Below are 21369 nucleotides of genomic sequence, written 5' to 3'. Positions count from 1 at the left end.
CCAGGAGGCCAGACAGCCTTGGCTTGTCTGGGGAGAGTGGGGGGAAGGGAGCAGGAAGGGAGGGTTGGGGGAGCCCTTGAGCCAGTACTGCCCAGTAGGAAGGGTGCTGCTGCCCCAGCTCTGTCCCCTGACCCCCTGCCTGCCTGCTCCCACCTCCACTTGCCCATCCTCCACACCCCTCGCCTTCAGCCACAGCCTGTCTGGGGCATCTGCTCTCGCTTCTGCTGGGTTCCTGGCACAGGGAGACAACTCTGACTTTGGGTGGAGCACAGGAAGGACCAGATGCCAAGTCAAATACAGTCATAGGAACCTCAGGTTGTTTCTCCAGAGAGTCCGCAGAAGCAGCACGCTGTTGTCACTTCTGTGGCTTGGGAGTTTTCTCGGTAGTGCTGGGTGTCATCCAAACTGTTGCTGTCGAATCATTTAGGAAACCATTCTGCTTTGACTTGACTCTGCTGCTCGCCTCCTCATTCCTCTGTCTCTAAGAGGTTTAAAACAATGGTGGAACGAAGAGACAGGGTGAGAGAGAACTGGCAAGAACTTGGGTTGAGGCCTCTGGGCTCACCATCAACCCTCCAGGAGTTCCTGCATCACACGGAGAATGAAGGAGTCTTAGCCTCTGGCCTTGACTGGCTCAGAAGGCACCATGCAGTGTAAGCTTTTCAGAACTGACAAATTGTGTGACCGGCGACCCACTTCAGAGTGCAACTCACTCTGAGATTGGCTGCTCCTGGGCAGTGCACATGGGTAGGTTCCAGAAAGCGTGTATTTCCAGTGTCACTGGGGAAGCACTTTAGAAACAGTGGGATAACCATTTTGGAAAGAGCTCTTTTGTGAACTTCCATCTGGAGGTTTGAAATTGGCAGCAGTCTGTTGGGAGTCAAAGGCTCCTTGACAAGAATCACTGAGAACTTGAGCTGCGACCTGGCAGCCCGAAGCAGTGATTGCACATCAGTGTTTGAAAGTGGTGTGAAAAGGGTGAAGGGTGGGCAGTGAGGGTCTTGGCAAACTCTGGGACCCGATGCTTTTTTCATCCTTTGCCCTCTTCCATGGCTTATTGGCTGTTTTCCCTCCAAACTCATCCAGTTGTCAGCTGTGGCCTTTGCATCTCCATTTGCCTTGCGCTTCTCTCAAGATGAGGGTTCCAGAATTTTCTCCTACAAGGGGCCAGGTACTAAACATTTTAGACTTTTTGGACCACACAGTCTATGTTGCAACTACTCTGCCATTGTAGTGGGAAAGGAGCCACAGACCGTATGTAAACAAAGGAACGTGTCAGTGTTCCAATAAAACTTTATTAGCAAAAACAGGTGGTGGGCCGGATCGGGTCCACAAGCCACAGTTTGTGCTGGCCTCTGTTCTAGATTTTAATTCTCTCCTTTTTTTTCCTTTCTCTGTTTTGAATCTCAAGAACAGGAGCAAAGTGTTAAAAAGGCAAGCTGTTGGTCAGTGTTACCACTTTGGGACTTGCCTCATTTTTAACATTTCAGAAAGTACATTTTGTTTTGTCTGTATAGGGTTATTTAAATTGAAAGCAGCTGTGAAGGCAAGAATCCTCTCAGGGAGCCTTTGGTATGTCTGCTGCCATGAAATAGTAATTTTTAATGCACTTTTTGTTAAGTAGATACAGAGCTTAGTGGTATATTGCGGAATAACTCAGGGAGAACTTTCTACACCGTACAGTGCCAGGCATGGTATAATAAATGCTTCTTGCTGGAATGAACGAACATATGGAGGTGGAAACCATTTAGAAATGATGTCTTTAATCATTTAGAGGTGATTCTGTATTGTATATGGATTCTATATGGTAACATGGCTTCAGTTCCTTAACCCTTCAAGATCTTGATTGCAAAACTTTCCCACAGCACCTGAGATTCCTGGGGACAGCAGAGATAACATGGGAAGGTTTTAGGTAGAGCACAGGTGAGAAACTCTCATGGGTTTGTCCTGTCATTGGAGGCTGGTGACCACCCAAAAGGCCACCCTAAGATCATTCAGCCCCACAGATGCAAAAACGCCCATCTTGGCATCCTTCCCTGTTGACCTGTGGTTATAAGGATGGAGGAAGATTAACAACTAGTGATGAGTTTTTCAGTTCACGGCAGCTGGGCAGAACCACCTGACTCCCCCTCCCCCAGCTTCCATTGAAATGCTCCATGGAAGTGTAAAAGTGTCCAGAAAATAATCATGATAAAATAGCAAAGGGAAAAAATCACATCAGAAAGTCTAATAATGGCATGAGTCCAACTTCGTTTAAATATTTATGTATACCAATAGAAACAGTCCTAGGAAGAGATGTATTAAAATGTCAGCAGCGGCTATCTCAGTGCAACAGAATTACAGATGATCTTTTTTTGGTCTCAATTTGAAAAAGTTTTTGTACAATAAAATATGTTGCTTTTTATAGTTTAAAAAGACGCTACTTTAAAAAGAAGGTAAAGAATGGGTATCCCAGCCTACCTTTTGTCTGAGAATAAAAGGGCAGGCTCCCCTATGACAGCCTTCCCATCCACCCTGAAGCACTGGAGCTTTCTAGAGAAAAGCGACTCAGCCACAGGTGGATGCTGGGGGCTTAGACATCTGACAGGCAAGGGCTTTCTCCTCTGTAGCCAGTCAGGGCTGGTATGATGTGGTCCTGAGGATGGGGCTGCCCATTAGCAATCAGTTGCTTGGCGGTTGCCCCAAATGATCATTTGCTTCTCTTTGGTTCTTCAAAGAGCACGTGGCAATACGTGTTTCCTCTTGGTCTGGCCTTAAACCCCTCCTCTTCTCAGCCTCTTATAAAGCACACAAAATTAAATGAGCAAGTGTGTTGACCTTTTATATGTATATTTTAAAAGCAGTTTCTAAAGAGATTGATTTCATTTGGAAAGCATTTCAGAGAAAGGATAGTTTTTTAAAGAAGCATATATTTGAAAGCACAGGTGTTGTGTAGAAATTCATGCTTCTCAAGAGGTGAAGGCCAGGATTCAGGAGGCCTGCTTGAGGCACTTGTGACAATGGCTTCATGATTTTATGGGGTTAGCCTCTTATTCCTAGGGCCGAAGCCCTTCCCATTTGCAGGCAGAGCCCACTTTCCACAAAGATAAAGACCTTCTACTTGGTAAGGGGTCCTGGGTCACAGCTTTGCTATTGGTGACATTGGACAAGAGTCCTTCTATGTCTTTCTGCTCCAGCTCAAACCCTACCCATGTCAAAGGGAGGCTAAGAGATTGAGAGTGACATATTCACCAAGGAACTCCAGTCATCCCATTCATCCCATTTTAATAACTACCCCCCCACCCCCAACCCCCACAGACACACTTTCCGGCTGTCCCTTTGCTTCATCTTGGTTTCTTCAGGCCATTGTCAAGGTGGTCTTCCTCTTGCTCTAGCTCCCTAGAGTAGGGAACAGCTGGGCCCTGGGTCTGAGGGATGCCTGTGAAGAGTGTTGATGTCTTAGATGTGCACTAACGTTCCACCAAGAGCACAGAGCTTATCGCATCCCACCATGTTTGCTCTCATTTATTATTTTAAAATGCAGCGTGTGAAGAACGTCATAAAATGTAACTCAGCCTTCTCTTTGATGTTATGTTCCAACCCACTATTGGATTCTGTCCTTTCAAAATGAACAGCCAGCCATATTAAAACCCAGTCCTCTTTTTTAACTTTCCATTTTATATTGGAGTATAGTTGATTAACAATGTTGGGTTAGTTTCAGGTGTACAGCAAAGTGATTCAGTTATACATATACATGTATCTATTCTTTTTCCCATTTAGGTTGTCACATAATATCAAACAGAGCTCCCTGTGCAATACCTTGTTGGTTATCTTTTTTTTTTTTTTTTTTTTTTTTTGCGGTACGCGGGCCTCTCACTGTTGTGGCCTCTTGCGTTGAGGAGCACAGGCTCCAGATGCGCAGGCTCAGTGGCCATGGCTCACGGGGCTAGCCGCTCCGCGGCATGTGGGATCTTCCCGGACCGGGGCACGAACCCATGTCCCCTGCATCGGCAGGCGGACTCTCAACCACTGCGCCACCAGGGGAGCCCCGGTTATCCATTTGAAATACAGCAGTGTGTACATGTCAGTCCCCCCCCGAAACCCAGTCCTCTTCTTTTAATAGACTTTGCTTGGATTCTTTTATCTTGCTCTTGGTTCAAGGATCTGTCATAACTTAGAGAATGATCTTGACTTAGTGAGAGTGGATATAAAGTGCTGAGCCTAGTACGTGGCCATATTAAACTATCAGAAAGTTATATAGATGATATCTGGTCATATACTATATAAATAATGAGTTCTCTAGAGTCTCCTGTAGCACCTTCTCTTCGAGGGGCTCATTTTGGCCAGAAGAGTGCAGTGTGGCACATGTTCCCTCCCCCCAACTCCCTTAACAGTGGCAAAAGCTCTTTGTTAAATGACAGATATTTTTGGAACACAAAACTTGATTCAGATGTTTTAGTGTATGCCTAAAATGGCCAGGGCAACAAGGCTACAAAGACCATGGTGAAATAGGCCTTCAGCAGTTCGCGATGTGACGAGGGTAGTGCACGTACCCCCGGGGCTGTGTGGTGCTTGGTGTGTGCTGTATGAATAGCTCTGCGTGCTGTGGAGATGGGGGAGTAGGAAACGTTGTGTGTAATTGGAGAGACACCTATGGAAAGTGTCGTGGGGGTGCACCTGCAGAATGGTTCTAGGACTGCCAGACAGAGCTGGGGTCGACCAGCCCTCCCGGAGGAAGGAAGAGCACGCAGAGGCTGAGATGGGAAAGAACAAGACATACTGGTGAACAACTAGAGCCAGGTTGCTTTGGGCATAAAGTGTGTGAACAGAAGGATGATAAGTAAGACTGGAGATGCAGGCTGGGTCCAGTCACAAAGGTCTTAAGGGTTTTAAGAGATTGAACTCTATACCATAATAATGACCAACATTTAGTGGACATTTACTATGTACCAGGGGGTCTTAGTCTGTTTGGGCTGCCATAACAAAATTCCACCTACTGGGGGACTTATAAACAACAGAAATTTTTTTCTCAAGGTTCTAGAGGCTGGAAGTCCAAGGTCAGGGAGCCGGCATGGACAGGTGAGGGCCCTCTTGCAGGTCACAGACTTCTTGTATCTTCACGTGGCAGAGGGGGCAAGGGAGCTCTCAGGCCTCCTTTATAAGGACGTTAATCCCATTCATGAGAGCTCTGCCCTCGAGGCCTAATCCCCCACCAAAGTTTCTGTCATAAATGGATGTTGAATTTTGTCAAATGCTTTTTCTGCATTTATCGATAGTATTTTTATCCTTCATTTTATTAATGTGGTGTAGCACATTAACGGATTTGCAGATGTTGAACCGTCTTTGCACCCCTGGAATAAATGCGACTTGATTATGGTATATGGTTCTATTAATATATTGTTGAAAAGAGCTGGTTAATGTTTTGTTGAGGATCTTTGCATCTGTATTCATCAGGGATACTGGCTTCTGATTTCTGTGGTGTCCTTGTCTGGTTTTGGTATTAAAGGTAATACTGGCCTTGTAAAATGAGTTTGGAAGTGTTCTCTCTTCTATTTTTTGGAAGAGTTTGAGAAGGATTGCTATTAATTTTTCTTTAAATGAAGAAAGAAAGACCACTGAAGCCATATGGTCCTGGACTTCTGTTTCTTGGGAAGTTTTTGATTACTGATTCAATCTCTTTACTAGTACTTGGTCTGTTCAGATTTCCTATTTATTTTATGATTTAGTGTGGGTAGGTTGTATGTTTCTAGGAATTTATCCATTTCTTCAAATTGTCCAGTTTGGTGGTGTATAATTGTTCATAGTCTCTTATGATCTGCTGTAATAGGTGTAATACCTCCTTTCATTTCTGATTTTATTTACGGCTCTTTTCTTCACTGAATCTAGCTGAAGATTACTATTTTTTCAGAAAACCAGCTTTTAGTCCTTCTACTAAATTTGGGCTTTATTTTTTCTTTTTCTAGGTCCTTGAGGTGTAAAGTTAGGTTGTTTATTTGAGATCTTTGTTGTTTTATCATGTAGGCATTTATCACTATGAACTTCCCTCTTACAACTGATGTTATTGCCTCCCGCAAGTTATGGTATGTTTTATTTCTTGATTTTCTCTTTTGACCATTTGTTGTTCAGGAGCATGTTTAATCTCCACATATTTTTGAATCTTCCAGTTTTATTCTATAATTGATTTCTACTTTTATACCATTGTGGTCAGAAAAGCTGCTTGATAAGATCTCAGCGTTCTAATTTATTAAGACTTGTTTTGGAACCGAACATATTATCTATCCTGGAGAATGTTTCCTGTACGTATGAGAAGAATCTGTGTTCTGTTGCTTTTAGATTGAATGTTCTGTAAATGTTAAGTCTATCTGGTCTAACATGTAGTTGAAGTCCAGTGTTTCCTTATTTTTCTGTCTGTATGATCTATTTATTATTGATGGGGGATACTGAAGTCCCCTACTATTATTGTATTGCTGTCTATTTCTCCCTTTAGGTCTGTTAATATTTGCTTTATATATCTAGATGCTCCTATGTTGAGTGCATAAGTATTTACAAATGTTATATCCTCTTGATGAATTGATCCCTTTATCATTATGTTAATGACCTTTGTTTCTTATTATAGTTTGTCTTATAGTATAAGTACAGCTACCCCAGCTTGCTTTTGGTTTCCACCTGCATGGAATATTGTTTTCCATTCCTTTACTTTCAGTCTCTGTGTGTCCTTAGAGCTGAAGTGAGTCTCTTTTAGGCAGCATATAGATGGGTCATATTTTATATCCATTCAGCCACTCTGTCTTTATTTATTTACTTATTTATTTATTTTTGGCTGCGTTGGGTTTTCGTTGTTGCACGCGGGCTTTTTCTAGCTGCAGCGAGCGGGGGCTACTCTTCGTTGTGGTGCATGGGCTTCTCATTGCGGTGGCTTCTCTTGTTGTGGAGCACGGGCTCTAGGCGTGCGGGCTTCACTAGTTGTGGCACGCAAGCTTCAGTAGTTGCGGCACATGGTCTTAGTTGCTCCGCGGCGTGTGGGATCTTCCTGGACCAGGGCTTGAACCCATGTCCCCTGCATTGGCAGGCAGATTCTTAATCACTGTGCCACCAGAGAAGTCCTGCCACTCTGTCTTTTGATTGGAGATAGTCCATTTACATTTAATGTAATTATTTATAGGTATGTACTTATTACCATTTTGTTAATTTCTTCCTGGTTGTTATGTAGTTCCTCTGTTCCTTTCTCTTCTCTTGCTCTTTGTTGTTTGATGATTTTCTGTAGTGGTAGAGTCCTTTATCTTTATATTTTGTTTATCTACTATAGGTTTTTGCTTTGTAGTTACCATGAGGTTTATGTAAAACAACTTGCAACAGTCCATTTTAAGTTAATAACTTATTTTCCAATGCTTTTGATGTCACAAATACATCTTTTTATCTTGTGTATCCACTAACAAATTATATAGTTATTTTTCTACTTTTATCTTTTAACCTTCATACTGGCTTTACAAGTGATTAACCCACTGCCTTTATGACATTAGATTATTCTGAATTTTACTGTATATTTACCTTTACCAGTGAGATGCCTACTTTGTAATGTTTTCTTGTTACGAATTAGCACCTTCTCTATTCAGCTTGAATAACTCCCTTTAACATTTCTTGTAAGGCTGGTCTAGTGGTGATGAAATTCTTTTGCTTTTGCTTGTCTAGAAAATTCTTTCTCTCTCCTTCAGTTCTGAAGGACAGTTTTCCAGGGTAGAGTATTCTCAGTTGGCAGTTTTTTTTTTCTTTCAGCTCTTTATATCTGTATATCACGCCACTCCCTCTGACCTGCAAAGTTTCTGCTGAAAAACCTGCTGATAGTCTCGTAGGTTCCCCTTGTACATAAGTTATTTTTCACTTGTTGCTTTTAAGATTCTCTCCTTGTCTTTAACTGTTGATACTTGAATTACAGTGTATCTTGGTGTGGGTCTCTTTGGGTTCATCTTATTTAATACTCTCTGGGTTTCCTGGATCTGGATCTAGGTTAGAGAAGTTTTCAGCCATTATTTCTTCAATTAAGTTTTCTGCCCCTTTCTCTCGTCCTCTTTAGGGACCCCTTTTGCTTGATGTTGTCTCGTTAGGCTGTCTTCACTCTTCTTCATTCTCTTTTCTTTTTGCTGTTCTGATTGGATGAGTTCCACTGCCCTGTCTTTGAGTTCAGTGATCCTTTTTTTCTGTTTCATCCGGTCTGCTGTTGAACACCTCTGCTGTATTTTTCAGTTCAGTTATTCTTCAGCTCTGTCACTTCTATTTGGTACTTTCTTATATTTTTGATCTCTGTTGAAATTCTCATTTTATGCATGCATTTTCCTCCTGAGCTCTGTGAGCATCTTTATCACCATTCTTTTGAGCTCTTTATCAGGTAAATTACTCATCTCCATTTCATTAAGGTCTTTTTCTGAGGTTTGATCTTATTCTTTCCTTTGGAAATATTCCTCTGTTTCTTCATTTTTCCTTGACAGTCTATGGCTTATATGCGTTAGATGAAACAACTACCTCTCCCAGTCTTGAAGGAGTGGCTTTGTGTAGGAGATGAACCTTATCGTTCAACTCTGCCCTAGCTCTTGGATATCTCTCAAACCTTTGTGATTGATTGTCCAAGAAGCCTCCTTTATTCTTAGTGGCTTGCAGTAGTGGAGGGTGTGCCAAGACCTGTCAGGGGAGGATTTCAGTGAGCACCTAGATTCAGGCTGATTGGAAGCCAAGCCCTCATGTAGAAGCTTTTACAGGTTGCAAATATCTCTTTTAGGAGAAGACGGGGAGATGGGCATTTCTGTCTGCTCCCTCTGCCTTGAACCCTGTGGTAACAGCCAGTTAAGAACTATTTCTTTGTTTGCTACCATGCTGATGAACCCATGAACACAAGCCCCACTGGCCACCAGAGCCACGGTATCAAGGGATGTGTTCTCTGGGTGACAGACACAAAAGCTAAGGCGTCAGACGTGTACACAAGCCCCTTTCTTGGAGGCGCCACAGCCTAGGGTGGAGCAGAGGGAAAGCATGACAGTGGCTCCCGAAGGCCAGAGTCTTTTTTATAACATCTTTATTGTGGTATAATTGCTTTACAATGGTGTGTTAGTTTCTGCTTTATAACAAAGTGAATCAGTTATACATATACATATGTTCCCATATCTCTTCCCTCCTGCGTCTCCCTCCCTCCCACCCTCCCTATCCCACCCCTCCAGGCAGTCACAAAGCACCAAGCTGATCTCCCTGTGCTATGCGACTGCTTCCCACTAGCTATCTACCTTACGTTTGGTAGTGTATATATGTCCATGCCTCTCTCTTGCCCTGTCACAGCTCACCCTTTCCCCTCCCCATATCCTCAAGTCCGTTCTCTAGTAGGTCTGTGTCTTTATTCCTGTCTTACCCCTAGGTTCTTCATGATTTTTTTTCTTAAATTCCATATATATGTGTTAGCATAGGGTATTTGTCTTTCTCTTTCTGACTTACTTCGCTCTGTATGACAGACTCTAGGTCCATCCACCTCATTACAAATAGCTCAGTTTCGTTTCTTTTTATGGCTGAGTAATATTCCATTGTATATATGTGCCACATCATCTTTATCCATTCATCCGATGATGGGCACTTAGGTTGTTTCCATCTCTGGGCTGTTGTAAATAGAGCTGCAATGAACATTTTGGTACATGACTTCCAGCAATCCCACTACTGGGCATATACCCTGAGAAAACCGTAATTCAAAAAGAGGCCATAGTCTTTGTCGCGTATTTCAGTTGGCCTTTAGTTGTGTGTTCAATGAGAAGCCTGCCCCTCAGGCCAAAGCTTTCAGATAAGCGAATCAGGTGCTTTTCAGTCGGCTGCCTCTGCACTGGGCCTTGGTGCTGGGTAGCCAGTGAGTCTGTGTGAGCCCTTTAAGAACTGTTCTCAGTTCACTCATAGCCTGTGGGTCTCAGGGAGGCAAGCCCTAGTGGCTTTCAAACCTGGAAGTTTTGGGGGCTCGTCTCTCAGGTGCAGGTCTTAAAAGTTGGGGTGCCAGATGTGGGGTTCAACCCCTTTGCTCCTCGGGGATAAGCTCAGTTGTCAGTTCCCTGTTGATTGCAGGTTGCTGCACCGGGTTTAGGATGAGATTGTCTCAGCCTCTCCTACCTGCTTCAATGTGCGTTTTTTTCTCCGTTGCCTGGTATGTAGGGGTCACTCGTAGTTTTGGGGTTTCTTTCAGGGGAAGATGTTCTGTATGTAGCTGTAGATTCGCTGTGTCCATGGTGGGAGGTGAGCTCAGAATCCTCTTATGTCACCATCTTGAACTGGAACCGTATTTCTTGTCTTTTTGATGACAGGTGTGAGTGACGCCTCATTGTGGGTTTTGTTTGTTTTTTCAGGCAAGGCTTTATTGGGGCCCCTGTTGCAGCAGGGGGAGTGAGAACAAACAACAACAGGTTCCCTTGCTTGCCCACACCCTGAGAGGGGGCGAGCTTGTTCCTTATATGGGGTGAGGGTAGGGGTGTGTCCAGGGGTTGGGCCGAAGGGGTAGCTTAGGTGTTTTGCCCACCCCTTAGGTGGTGGTGTGTGCCGGGGGCATGCGCAGTGCCCTGCTTTTGCTCCAGGCTCCTCAAAATGGCAGCTGGGTTTTTTTGGTCTCTTTGTATCTTCTGTCTAGAATTTGCCCCATCTGAGCATGCACACAGTAATTTTTAGTCCCATGCAGTTTCTTTTAATTTGTTGCTTGAGGAGAGGTGTGTCCAGGTGCAAGCACTGCAGCCCTGCAGCACAGGCTCCCAGGTCCCAGCCTGTCTCCTTCCCCCGAGAGACTCGACACATTTATTAAGGGGTAAGAGGCTGAAGGTCTCTTCTTCTGAAAGACCCCAGCCTCCCCTAGAGGAGAAGGACCTGACTGTTCCAAGGACCGGTAGGGACCTGGGCCACTTTCCGCTGGAATGGGCTGAATTTCTTGAGCCATCATGAGCCTTCAAACTGTTGGAGCCTAAAAGACACAAACTTAACCAAAAGGTTAAACAAAACAAAGGCTAAAAAGGAGAACAACAACCACTGCCATTAAAGCGCCTAGAAAGGGAAGGAACCAGGTTAACTTTGGGCTTCCTTGACCACCAGACAAGGAAGGCGATATCACCCCTGCCACAATTATGAAGCCACTCTGCCTGAGCTTATATTTCCTTAACATCAACTTTTACCTGTCCTGTTGCACGGATCCAAGCGCAGCGGGAAGTATTAGTTACCGCACAAACTCTGCCTTGCTCTGCCAGAAGGTACTCAAGGGCCAGACGATTGTCAAGAACTACATCAGCCAAGGAAACGAGAGGTCCCAAGTCCCGTTAAGGCTTGAGATAGGAGCCAACCCACTACATCATTTTACTTACCTGTTGATGGTACCTGTCTTTGGAATAGGCATCTCAGATCTTCCGCTAGCTCACAGGTGCATTGTTCTTCTGTTGTGACCCGTGGGGTTTCTGGAAGTAAAAGCTTTAGTCTGGACAGATGAACCCAACGGATACCCCTTGCAGTTTGACAGCAGTGGGGGTGGTTAAAATTACTTTACAGTAATAGTTGGCAATAGTTGGTCTTTGGGGGAGCTCTCTTTCCAGATGTTGAGAAGAACTTGGGTCCCTGGGGTTTATTTGTGAAGGAACTGCTCCTTCCTCTGTATTTTTAGTGGGAGCTGGCAGTGCCTTGTAGGCATAGTCCTGGATTGCTTTCTGAACTTGTCCTAGAATAATATATCTCAGGGTCTGGTTCACTTCCTCATCCAGTAGAATGTCAGTAGTAAGAAAATGCCTCCCGTAGGTCATTTCAAGGGGACTAAGTTTCAGACCACTCCTGGGGGCTACACGGACCCTGAGGAGAGCAATAAGAGGCAGGTTGGTCCAGGGTGCATGAGTCTCTGGGCAGAGCTTTGCTAAGGTTTTCTTTAATGGATGGTTCATTTTCTCTACCTTCCCTGAAGACTGGGGGTGCCAAGAGGTATGTAGCTTGTAGTCTAGCCCCTCTGTGATTTTGGCTATAAAAAGAGGGCCCGTTATTGCTCTGCAGGGACTTTGGAAGTCCAAACTGAGGAATTATTTCTTTTAAAAGGGACTTACAGACTTGCAGGGCGTTTTCAGATCGGGTGGGGAAGGCTTTAACCCATCCTGTAAAAGTATCAACAAACACCATAAGATATTTATATCCTGATCGTGGGGGCATTTGGGTGAAATCTAACTGCCAGGCGTCCCCCGGGTATGTCCCTTGGCGTTGAATTGGCCTGAGTAACGAAGGGGGGATTGGATGGGCCTGTGGGTTATTACAGGCGAGGCAAGCGTTCCTTGTTTTATTGTTCTTTAAAGCCCCTTTCCTGAAAAAGCCTTTTGCCTCAAGTCCCATAGTGCATCCCTCCCATAGTGGGTGGCGTCATGTAAGCTCTTGGTGAGTCTCCATTGTTGGGCTTCAGGGATTAGAAACATCCTCCTTTTGATGCCAGCCTGTGCTTCCCTTCTCAGAGCTCCATTTCTCAGCATTTTCTTATTCCTGGGGGGAGAACTGGGGAAGGCTAGGAGTTCAGGGGGGGCCAATCACTAGAGCCTTACCTTGTTCAGGTTCCTGCAGTTGTGCACCCTGTTTTGCAATTTGATCAGCTTTGCTGTTCCCTTGGCTCGCAAAAGATCACAAAAGATCCATCCCGCTGATGGCCCCTGCAGTGCATTACTGCTACCCGGGTAGGAAGCTACACTGCTTCTAACAAACAGACCAGAATCAGATCTTTATGTTTTATGGGGAACTTCTAGTGGTTAACATTCCTCTTTCTTTCCATCTGGCAACATGAGCATGTAGCACGTGTGAACCCATATTTAGAGTCAGTGAAAATATTTAATTTCTTATCCTTCCCTAATTGCAAAGCTCTCATTAATGCTCGTAAGTCTTGCACAAACCGACACTCCCCGTTAGGCATCTGTACGGGGAGGTTCGGGGCGCTGCAAGGGGATTGGCAGCGCCTAATGAGTCCGTGTCTCAGGAATCTGCTGAGCAGCGGTTGGATTCCCCTCAGGGCCTCAGGCTTTAAAGGATATTGTGTCTTCCAGGGGTATTTTTCCCCAGGCCTTAACCTTATTTTTATTGGGGGAACACGTTTTGCCCTTCCTGGCACCGAGGTATCCCAAACTGCAGGATCTACCTGTTCTGTAATTTCTTGGGGGATGTCTTGGGGCATATTTTGATGCCCAACAGGTGGGTCATCTGGGACTAATAGATGCATTCTCTGTTCGGATTACCTTCTTGGATTCACCCTGACCTAAGAATATACTAGCTCCTAACTTATTTAGCAAATCTCTCCTGAGGAAAGGGACAGGGCATTCTGTCATGTACAAAAAGGAGTGAATAATAATAATGGACCCGATTCCACAGGCAAGAGGGGATGGTAAATCGCCTTTCCTTTGGCTGTCCATTGACTCCCATCACAGCACAGTCATGGCTGGAGAGGGGGCCAGCTGGCCAAGTCAGAGCAGAGCAGGCGTTTCCAGCGTCTACAAGAGTTCTCCTACCTGCCACATCGAGGGTGACCCGAGGCTCTGCTGCAGTCACGAGGATGGATCTGGAGCCGGGGAGGCGCTCGGGCATCCCACAGGAGGGCGCCCAGGACATTCCGCCTCCCAGTGCCCCCCTTTCCGACAAAAGGCACACTGGTTTGGGCCCAAGGGGCTTCATGGTTTTCTGTCCAGCCTTCTCGGCCCTCCAGGGTCCCCTCGAGGTGGTGGGTGGATCAGAGCGGCCAGAGGCTGCGTTTTCTTTATTTAGCCTCTTATCCTCATTGGCCTCCTCTGTTAATCTCGGTTGTTACAGACCTTGAAGGCCTCCTCAGGGTTGACAGCGGGGCTTGGGGCCCAGCCGCAAGCTTCTGGAACTGTCTCCAGATATCAGGAGTAGCTTTGGTGATAAAATGCATGGCCCAGAGTGTCCTCCCTTCTGCGGACTCAGGGTCTGTGTTGGTGTCCTTCCTGAATGCCTCTGTCACCCGGCTCAGGAAGCCTGCTGGGCTTTCATCTTTTTCCTGTGTAACCTCTCAGACCTTATCGTAATTTACTGGCTTCACCACACACCTTTTCATTCTTTCTGACACACAAGTAATCTAATGTCTCATCCTAGCTTGGCCTACACAATCTTCATAGTCCAGTGTGGGTCATGTTCTGGGATTGCGTCCCACCTACCTGATAAACTTGGCCATGTGGACTGGTGGCCAGTAGGCCATCTGCGTGTTCCCTGGGCTTTCTCAGTATGCGCTCCTTTTCATCTGGGGTACAACAGTGGGCCAGAATAATCCATGATGTCCTGCCAGGTGAGAGAGAATGTCAATCCAGCCTGATAAATTCATCCCTAAACTTGTCAGGGTTCTCTGAGAACCTGCCTTATGGATCGCTACTTCCCGAAGGGGGGAAAGGTGGGGGCTGACTTTGAACCTGATCCCGGGAAAACTTTGTTTTTTTACGAGAGAGAGAAACCAAGCCCAGTCTTGCATCAACCTACTCTTAATAAAATCCATTTACCTAATTAAATTTAATCCAACCTTAGAAAATCCTGACCAAAGTTCCTAATTTTCCTCTTCCGCAAACCTGCAACTTTCTGTAGCCATACTTGTCCCTTATTCTTTCCCCTTTCAGAAATAGCCAGCTGTAGGACAAAGTCATCCTTTTTCCTTTCAACAAAATATATTCCCATTCCTCGTACCTTCTTTTCTTAACGCATCCTACTTTCCTTAAGCCACCATGAACTGTCTTTCACGTTAGCATTCCATAAATGGGTAGCGAACATCTCAAGGTGGCACCAAACAGCTTAATTTCTCTCTCACAAGAAGACAAAAGCAGGTAAATTTAGACCTGTTTAGCAATTAATGTTCCAATAGTTTATCTTATTTGAAATGGCCTGCAGATACAATTAATTCCTATCTTAATTACTTTAGCTTCTTAGATGGACGTTTCCAAAACATAATTATTCCTATGTAGCTTAGCAAAAAGTTCTTATCCCAGTTACATTTACTTAAAAATTTAATCATATCAGGTTATTGTCCCTGTTGACAGATTTTTACAACAGGAACAATATGCACTTATTGACTTCCAGTAACCCTAGATACAATGAAAGTATTGTACTTTATGTTGATGACTCCAAAGATGGGTCTGTATTAATTAAACCCATAGCTTAAGCTAGACAAGTTAATTTCTGTAGAAGCAGAGATCTCATAGTTTTCCTGCTTGAATTTAAAATGGCCTTTTTTCCCCCCCCTCAGTCTGGGGGACTACAGATGAATCAGGTAGTTCCTGAGAGCTCAGGCAGAAGAGTTACATTGCAAAGGCAGAGGAGAGAGATGCAAGCCCCTGTCTTTTCTTTTTGTTCTTTGAAATCCCACTAAGTAACCCAAGGCTGGAGTCTCAGGCAATGCGGGCTGTGTTTGTATGTGCTCACAATGTCGGCAGTGACTTCCAGGGACAGCTGGACAGACAAAAACTACATCACAAAGAAAGCAATCGCAAAACTTAAAGACACAAACAAGAAGTTTTCAGGATTAAGGGGATGGGAGGGTAGGGGTAAGGACCAAGGGAGAAGTAAAGGGAGGAGGGACAGAAAAGACTGAAAATGAGAAAGAGACAGAGAGGTTGCCTTTTCAGCCCGCCCCCTGGGGCTGTCTATTCAGGTACCAATCTGCATGCTTCCAGAAAGGGCCAGTGAAGGAGGGAGCACCCTGTCCACTGCCCATCGTGGTGATCAAGCCCGGAAACCAGCCAGTTGTATGTCGTCTGTGGGTCCCCGACCCACAGGTGGGACCCTCACCCACGCATGCACCGGTACATAGAAATCTGCCGCTTCAGCTCGTTCCCACCGGGACTTCTCTTGGCGGCAGGAAAATAAAGGTGAGACTATGGGGATGATCGGACTTACAGCCCACTACACGATATGAGGTTTGAACCTCTATCACTCAGAAATCTCCAGTCAGGGAGAGCCCGCTGGACCAAGGTCTGCAAGGTGTGAAGGGAGCCTCTCCCTCCTCCGCTTGTCGCCCGTCACGGTGAGCCACTGCCGGCCACAGGGAGCTGTAGCTTGCCCGGCGTCCACTCTCTCGGAAGGACAGAAGGAGGAGAGGACAGAGAGAGAAGCAGAGAGATTTCAGGAGAGGGAAAATGGGGAGGGACAAAGGGGAGGGGAGAAGCATTGCCTGAATGAGGGTACTGAGGCCCCTCGGGGGCCAGAAAGGCAGACTTACCAGACGAGGCGATGCTGAAACAAGAGGTTCAGGTGGCCACCTGTCACCCGCGGGGAAGCTGCGTTAGGTGGTCCCGGAGGTGCCCAGATCCTCTCCTGCAGCAGGGACAAGCCCCGCGTTGGGCACCACAAAATCTGTTACCAACTAGGGTTCTTGGCCTCCTTAATCAATAGAAATGGATCAGAGGCCAAGTTCAGTCAGGGCTTTATTGGGACCCCTGCTGCAGCAGAGCAGGGGTGGGGGGCAGGGAGAACAAACAACAGGTTCCTTTGCTTGCCTGCTCCTCACTGTGGTTTTGATTTGTATTTTCCTGATGACTGGTGATGTCTAGCACCTTCTCATATACTCGTTGGCCATTTGTATATCTCCTTTGAGGAATATCTGTTGAGGTTCTTTGCCTGAGAGGGGCTGGAGGAAGCTCGCGGACCACTGAAGGGTCCACAGCCAGGACTGATGTGCGTCTTTTTTTCTTATGCTTTAAAATGAACAATCATTTAATGTATTAACATTTTCACTTATAAACATACAATTTGCATATACAGGGAAAAATAGGTTCTGTGGACACAACAGAATACTAGAGACAGGCAAGCAATCAGAAGGACAGGCATGCACAGATGCCATGCGTGGGCAAGACTCCTCCTGGGTCCCTTGGTGGATCCCACAGTTCTCTTAAAGTCTCTTTTGTTCATGATGCCATTTTTGTTGGGGGTGGGAAGAGGGATGTCTCATATGGCCATGATGCTAATGTCATTCCTCAACCTTCTTATAGTTGTTTTATGTGTGTGTGTGTGTATAAATAAAATACAATTATATTATTATATATAATATATAAATATACATTTGCACATATGGGAGTGTTTCTATCAGGATGACTAGATCAAAGGGTATAAGCAGTTTTCATTTTGACACAGGTCGTTCTTTATAGAAGTTTACACTCTACCCGCAGTATGTGAGAATGCCTACAGGAGAATGCCTATTTCCCCAAATGCTGATTCTGATTTTACCAAAGGGTAAAATCAAAATTTCATTTTGTTAAAAGAAAAGCAATCCATTGTGGATCTAGTTTGCATTTCTCTTATTAAGTTTTTCCTACAAGAGATTAAGAGATACTTGTATGTTACCTTCCTGTAGACTATTCATATACTCTGTGCATCTTTCTGTTTCGGGTTTTGTTCTCTTACTTCTTGGGTCACCAGAGCTCTCTGTCCTTGCTAGAGTGACATATTTAGAATATCTTTTTTTTCTGTAAGAAACCAAGGGGGCTTAGGTAAGAAACAAAAACTCAGTTTTTCAAAAGAGACACTCACTTCCAGCCCATCCCACGATGACTAGAAATGTTTCCAGAATGAGGGTATTTGCACCTCAGCACAGGCAAAGCCCTTTCGTGGAAATACACTGAAGGCCCTCTGTGGATCCAGTTTCGCTTCCAAGTGGGTGGTCCTCAAGCTTGGGCTTTACTGTAAAATGTTCTAGAGTCAGATTAGAATTGAACAGGCGAAACTGCTGAATGAGAGCAGAAAGGGAAGAGTGACCTGATCCAACAGGGACTCAACAGGATGCAAATCGGTAGGCACGTAAGAAGACAAAACCATGGAGTATCTTTTGAAAACAAAATTATCTAGGGTACCCAAACACAGAAAGCAAAAGAGGGGTGTTCTGCATTTGGGGTCCACAGGGTGAAAACAAGAAGGGGGCATGAGGACTGTCCTTATCCCGGGTTGGGGCCATTGGTGACATCGGGGTCTGTGTTGCCGGGCTGGCAGCACCAGGAAGCTTACCTGGGGAGGTTTTCTGAAACTCACCTGCGTCTCCTGGTGTTTCCTCCCCAGCTTATGTGTTCCTCGGTGCAGAAGGCCCTGTTTGAGGAGGAGGACCACGTCAAGAAGCTGCAGCAGAAGGTGGCCACCCTAGAGAAGCGGAACAAGCAGCTGCGGGACCGGGTGAAGAAGGTCAAGAGGTCCCTGCGGCAGGCGCGGAAGAATGGCCGCCACCTGGAGCTGCTGAACCAGAAGCTGAGCGAGAAGCTGGCGGCCGCGGCAGGCGCGCTCCCGCACATCAACGCGCTGGGCCGCGAGCCCGCGGGCGCCGCCTACCTGCGGGGGTAGCAGGGATGGAGCCTTGGCCTCACCTGGTACCCGCTGAGGCCTCTCACGGGGAGTGGAAAAGGACACTGGGTTTAGACGTGCACGTAGCTCAAGAACTCTTGTAGATGATGATATTTTTACTGTGCATTGGGTAGCGTCTAGTTGGTTTACAGGGCAAGTCTCCTATCTTCTTGGCTGCCGGCCTCCTGCCCTTCCCTTGTCCCAGACCCAGTGCTCTGATGCCAGCAGTGCCATATGCTTGCCTGGGGCCTGTCCCTGGCTTCCAGGAGCAGCTTGGGAAAAGTGCACTTATTGGGGAAAGAACATTTTAGAATCTCTAGAGGTACAGAACTCAAGGGGTTCAGCCTCCATTTCCGAAGAAAGGGAGTGTGGTCCCAGCTCTCAGCAGCAGGACAACCGTTGGTTTGAAGGAATGATAGGTCGTGGAATCTTCTGGTGTCATTAAGACTTACGGAGCTCATCACAAGTCAGGGAGTGGAGCTAGAGGTGGCAGGTAATTAAGTAAGAAGAATTATACCTGATTTCCAACCTCAGCTATCCAGAGTTACAGAGGTTTCCCATGGGCCACTTTAAAGGGGAATTGCCTTTATGGTCCTGTCCTGTTTCATGAAAGCACATTTCTAAGTTGGAGGAGCTCGAAGAGTATCTCAGCCCCCTACTAAATTCTGACTTACTGTTTGCTCAGTGATTACTTCCAACTTCTCTGAATTCGAGGTGAGCTGACCCAGTATGTTGTGAATTTCTGTTGTGCAAAGACACCTCCTTACCTACTGGGGTCTGGGGACCTTGCCTCGTTGCTCTGCTCCCAAAAGGGCTTGTTGAGGGCGTTCCGATCTTGGCTTCTTTATGCAAATGCTTTGCACCCACCTGGACTGTCCAGACAGACCCTGGGAGTAGTGTTTGCACATCAGCCCGCTTCTCACTGCATTAGATCCTCTGTACGATCGCTTCACCTTCTTTGGGAAGAAACCTCTAGAGAGAGTATTGCAAGTAAAAGATAGTCACAATACCTAACACTTGAGCCCTTCACTTAGCCACATGTGATCGCGTCCCAGCTGTGTGACTAAGAAGCGCCCATCCCTTGGTTATCTATCTTCTGATGATGGTTCTCCAAACCAACCAGTATCCCTTCCCCGCTGTTTTAGGTAGAAGCTGCCCCTTTACCACCCCAGATACAGGAGGGCCCGACAATGCCGTCCTCTCCATTGGAAATGGCAGTTAGGGTCAGATTTCCATCCCCTGCCTTTAGAAAAACCATGTCCTTCTTGCTCTGGCAGCGTGCCTGGGGCATGAGCCTTGTGACACTTGGGTCTTGATGGTAGGCGATGGCCTCAGAGGAGAAGCCAACGCCCTGGACTGCACAGCATGGGGACTTTTGCTCAAGGGCTCTTTACCGCTAAGCTTCTGCCAGCACTGTATCAGCTGTAATCTGCATGGTCTTGTACAATAGAAGGCACGTCTTGTGGTTTATTCTTCCCAGGGACGTTTCATTACAGCAGTTTTGCTGCCACCCAAGGGAATGACAAGCCTAACGGTGATTTACAGCCAGCGTTTGGAGAACTGTGGAAGCTGGATCTCTTCGGATGCATTATGTTCTGCCTTTTCAATAAACGTGAGCCAGTAGTTCAGCCACAGCAGTAGAGCAATGCGTGTATCTTTTGGAGCAGGGGGCCTGCAGGATTTCCAGCTTTGGCCTGAAAAGGCCATTTAGATCCTCGGGGAAGCATCTGTGGGTCACACCTGAGGCATTTAGGAGATTAAGCTGAAGCCGCCTCTGCTTTCCCCGTTGGGATGAGGCTAACCCTGTCTCTCCCCAGGTTCCCATCTCTCAACACACCTGCAGACAAGCAGTGTTATCCTGACCTCACCTCACGCGGGACACACAGCTTCATTAATCAGTGTCTTCAAAGGTACATTAGGATCTGTGCCAACAGGAACTCCCAGGTCCCCATTATCTGCTACGTCATCATCTTACGGCAGCCCTCGCCACCCGCTCGTCGTACTAGTAGGAGTTGTTCATGCAAGAAAAACCCAAGAATTGCTCAGAACTTGACACACATTGGCCGACCTGTCGTAGCACTATCTCTGAGCTGTGGGCCATGGTTGAGTTCCACTCAGCGGTTCAAGGAGGCTAAGTGACTTTGTCAGAGTTACATAATAAGCAAGAGGCTGACAGAATCTAGCATCTTTAAACCAGGGTCCCCAGGAGTTACAAACTGGTGGCATGTGGGCCACACCTCACGTGGGGATGAGGTTTCTGTGTTTGAATGTCAACCTTCACTGGACTACGGTTCAGGCCGCTGTCTCTGCTACTATCGCACCCACCCCCGTTTGGGTTTTTTTGTTTTTTTTGTTTCTTTTTTAACACACATCATGCATTTGTGGTACCTGCCTGGCAGCAGAAGTTAACAGGGATTCCCGCTTCTGTGGTGCAAATCCTCACCTTCCTTTGGGGAGGGAGAACGCAAAATCCAATCACAAGGACTATGGATCAGCTGTTGGCTCAGCAACGTCCACATTCTATGATCGTTTAAAAAAACAAAACTAAGTACACAGAATGCTTTAGGCTCTCGCACACACATCTCACTTAATATTCCTAACAATTTCATAATAGTGATTCTGATCGCCATTTTCCAAGAGGAATCTGGGGCTTCAACAGATTAACCTGCCCCGTGTACACAACTAGGACAGGTGGCCAGTCAGACCTCCAACCCTATCTTCTTTTCTCTTTGCACGAGCTCACCTGTAGAATGGGGATAATCACTCCTACTGTAAAGGCTGTGAGGAGATGCTTAGCATGATACCTGACACCCCACACATACTCAATAATATTACTCACAATCATCATCTATATTATAGTGATAAATACTCACCAGAAAGGCCCAATGCATGTCAGAAATAAGAGTGTCTGGTGGGATTCCATGTCATTTTCCCGTCCAACTGCCGTACAATACTCCAGCTCCTTTCCATTTTCCTTATTTCTGAACTACCTCCTTTTCTTTCACATTCAGTAGTGGGTTGTTCCTGCAAATTTACCAAGAAAATATAGTCCATCAGAAATGTGTT

General features: G+C 45.9%; 1 protein-coding gene across 1 annotated transcript in view; it reads left to right on the top strand.

Moving 5' to 3' along the window:
• LOC309818144 (coiled-coil domain-containing protein 3) overlaps positions 1-19913 on the top strand; it is a 102651-nt gene extending 82738 nt beyond the window's left edge. The window contains exon 3 of the mRNA XM_082647621.1: positions 18028-19913. Coding sequence (XP_082503747.1) covers positions 18028-18303 — 276 coding nt within the window. The 3' untranslated portion in view covers positions 18304-19913. The remainder of the gene's footprint in view (positions 1-18027) is intronic.
• Positions 19914-21369: the final 1456 nt, after the last annotated feature.

The sequence above is a fragment of the Grampus griseus genome (assembly GCF_964374135.1).
Source record: "Grampus griseus genome assembly, chromosome: 2".
NCBI lineage: Eukaryota > Metazoa > Chordata > Mammalia > Artiodactyla > Delphinidae > Grampus > Grampus griseus.
The sequence above is the reverse complement of the archived record's forward strand: the minus strand, read 5'-3'. Positions and strand labels throughout refer to the sequence as shown.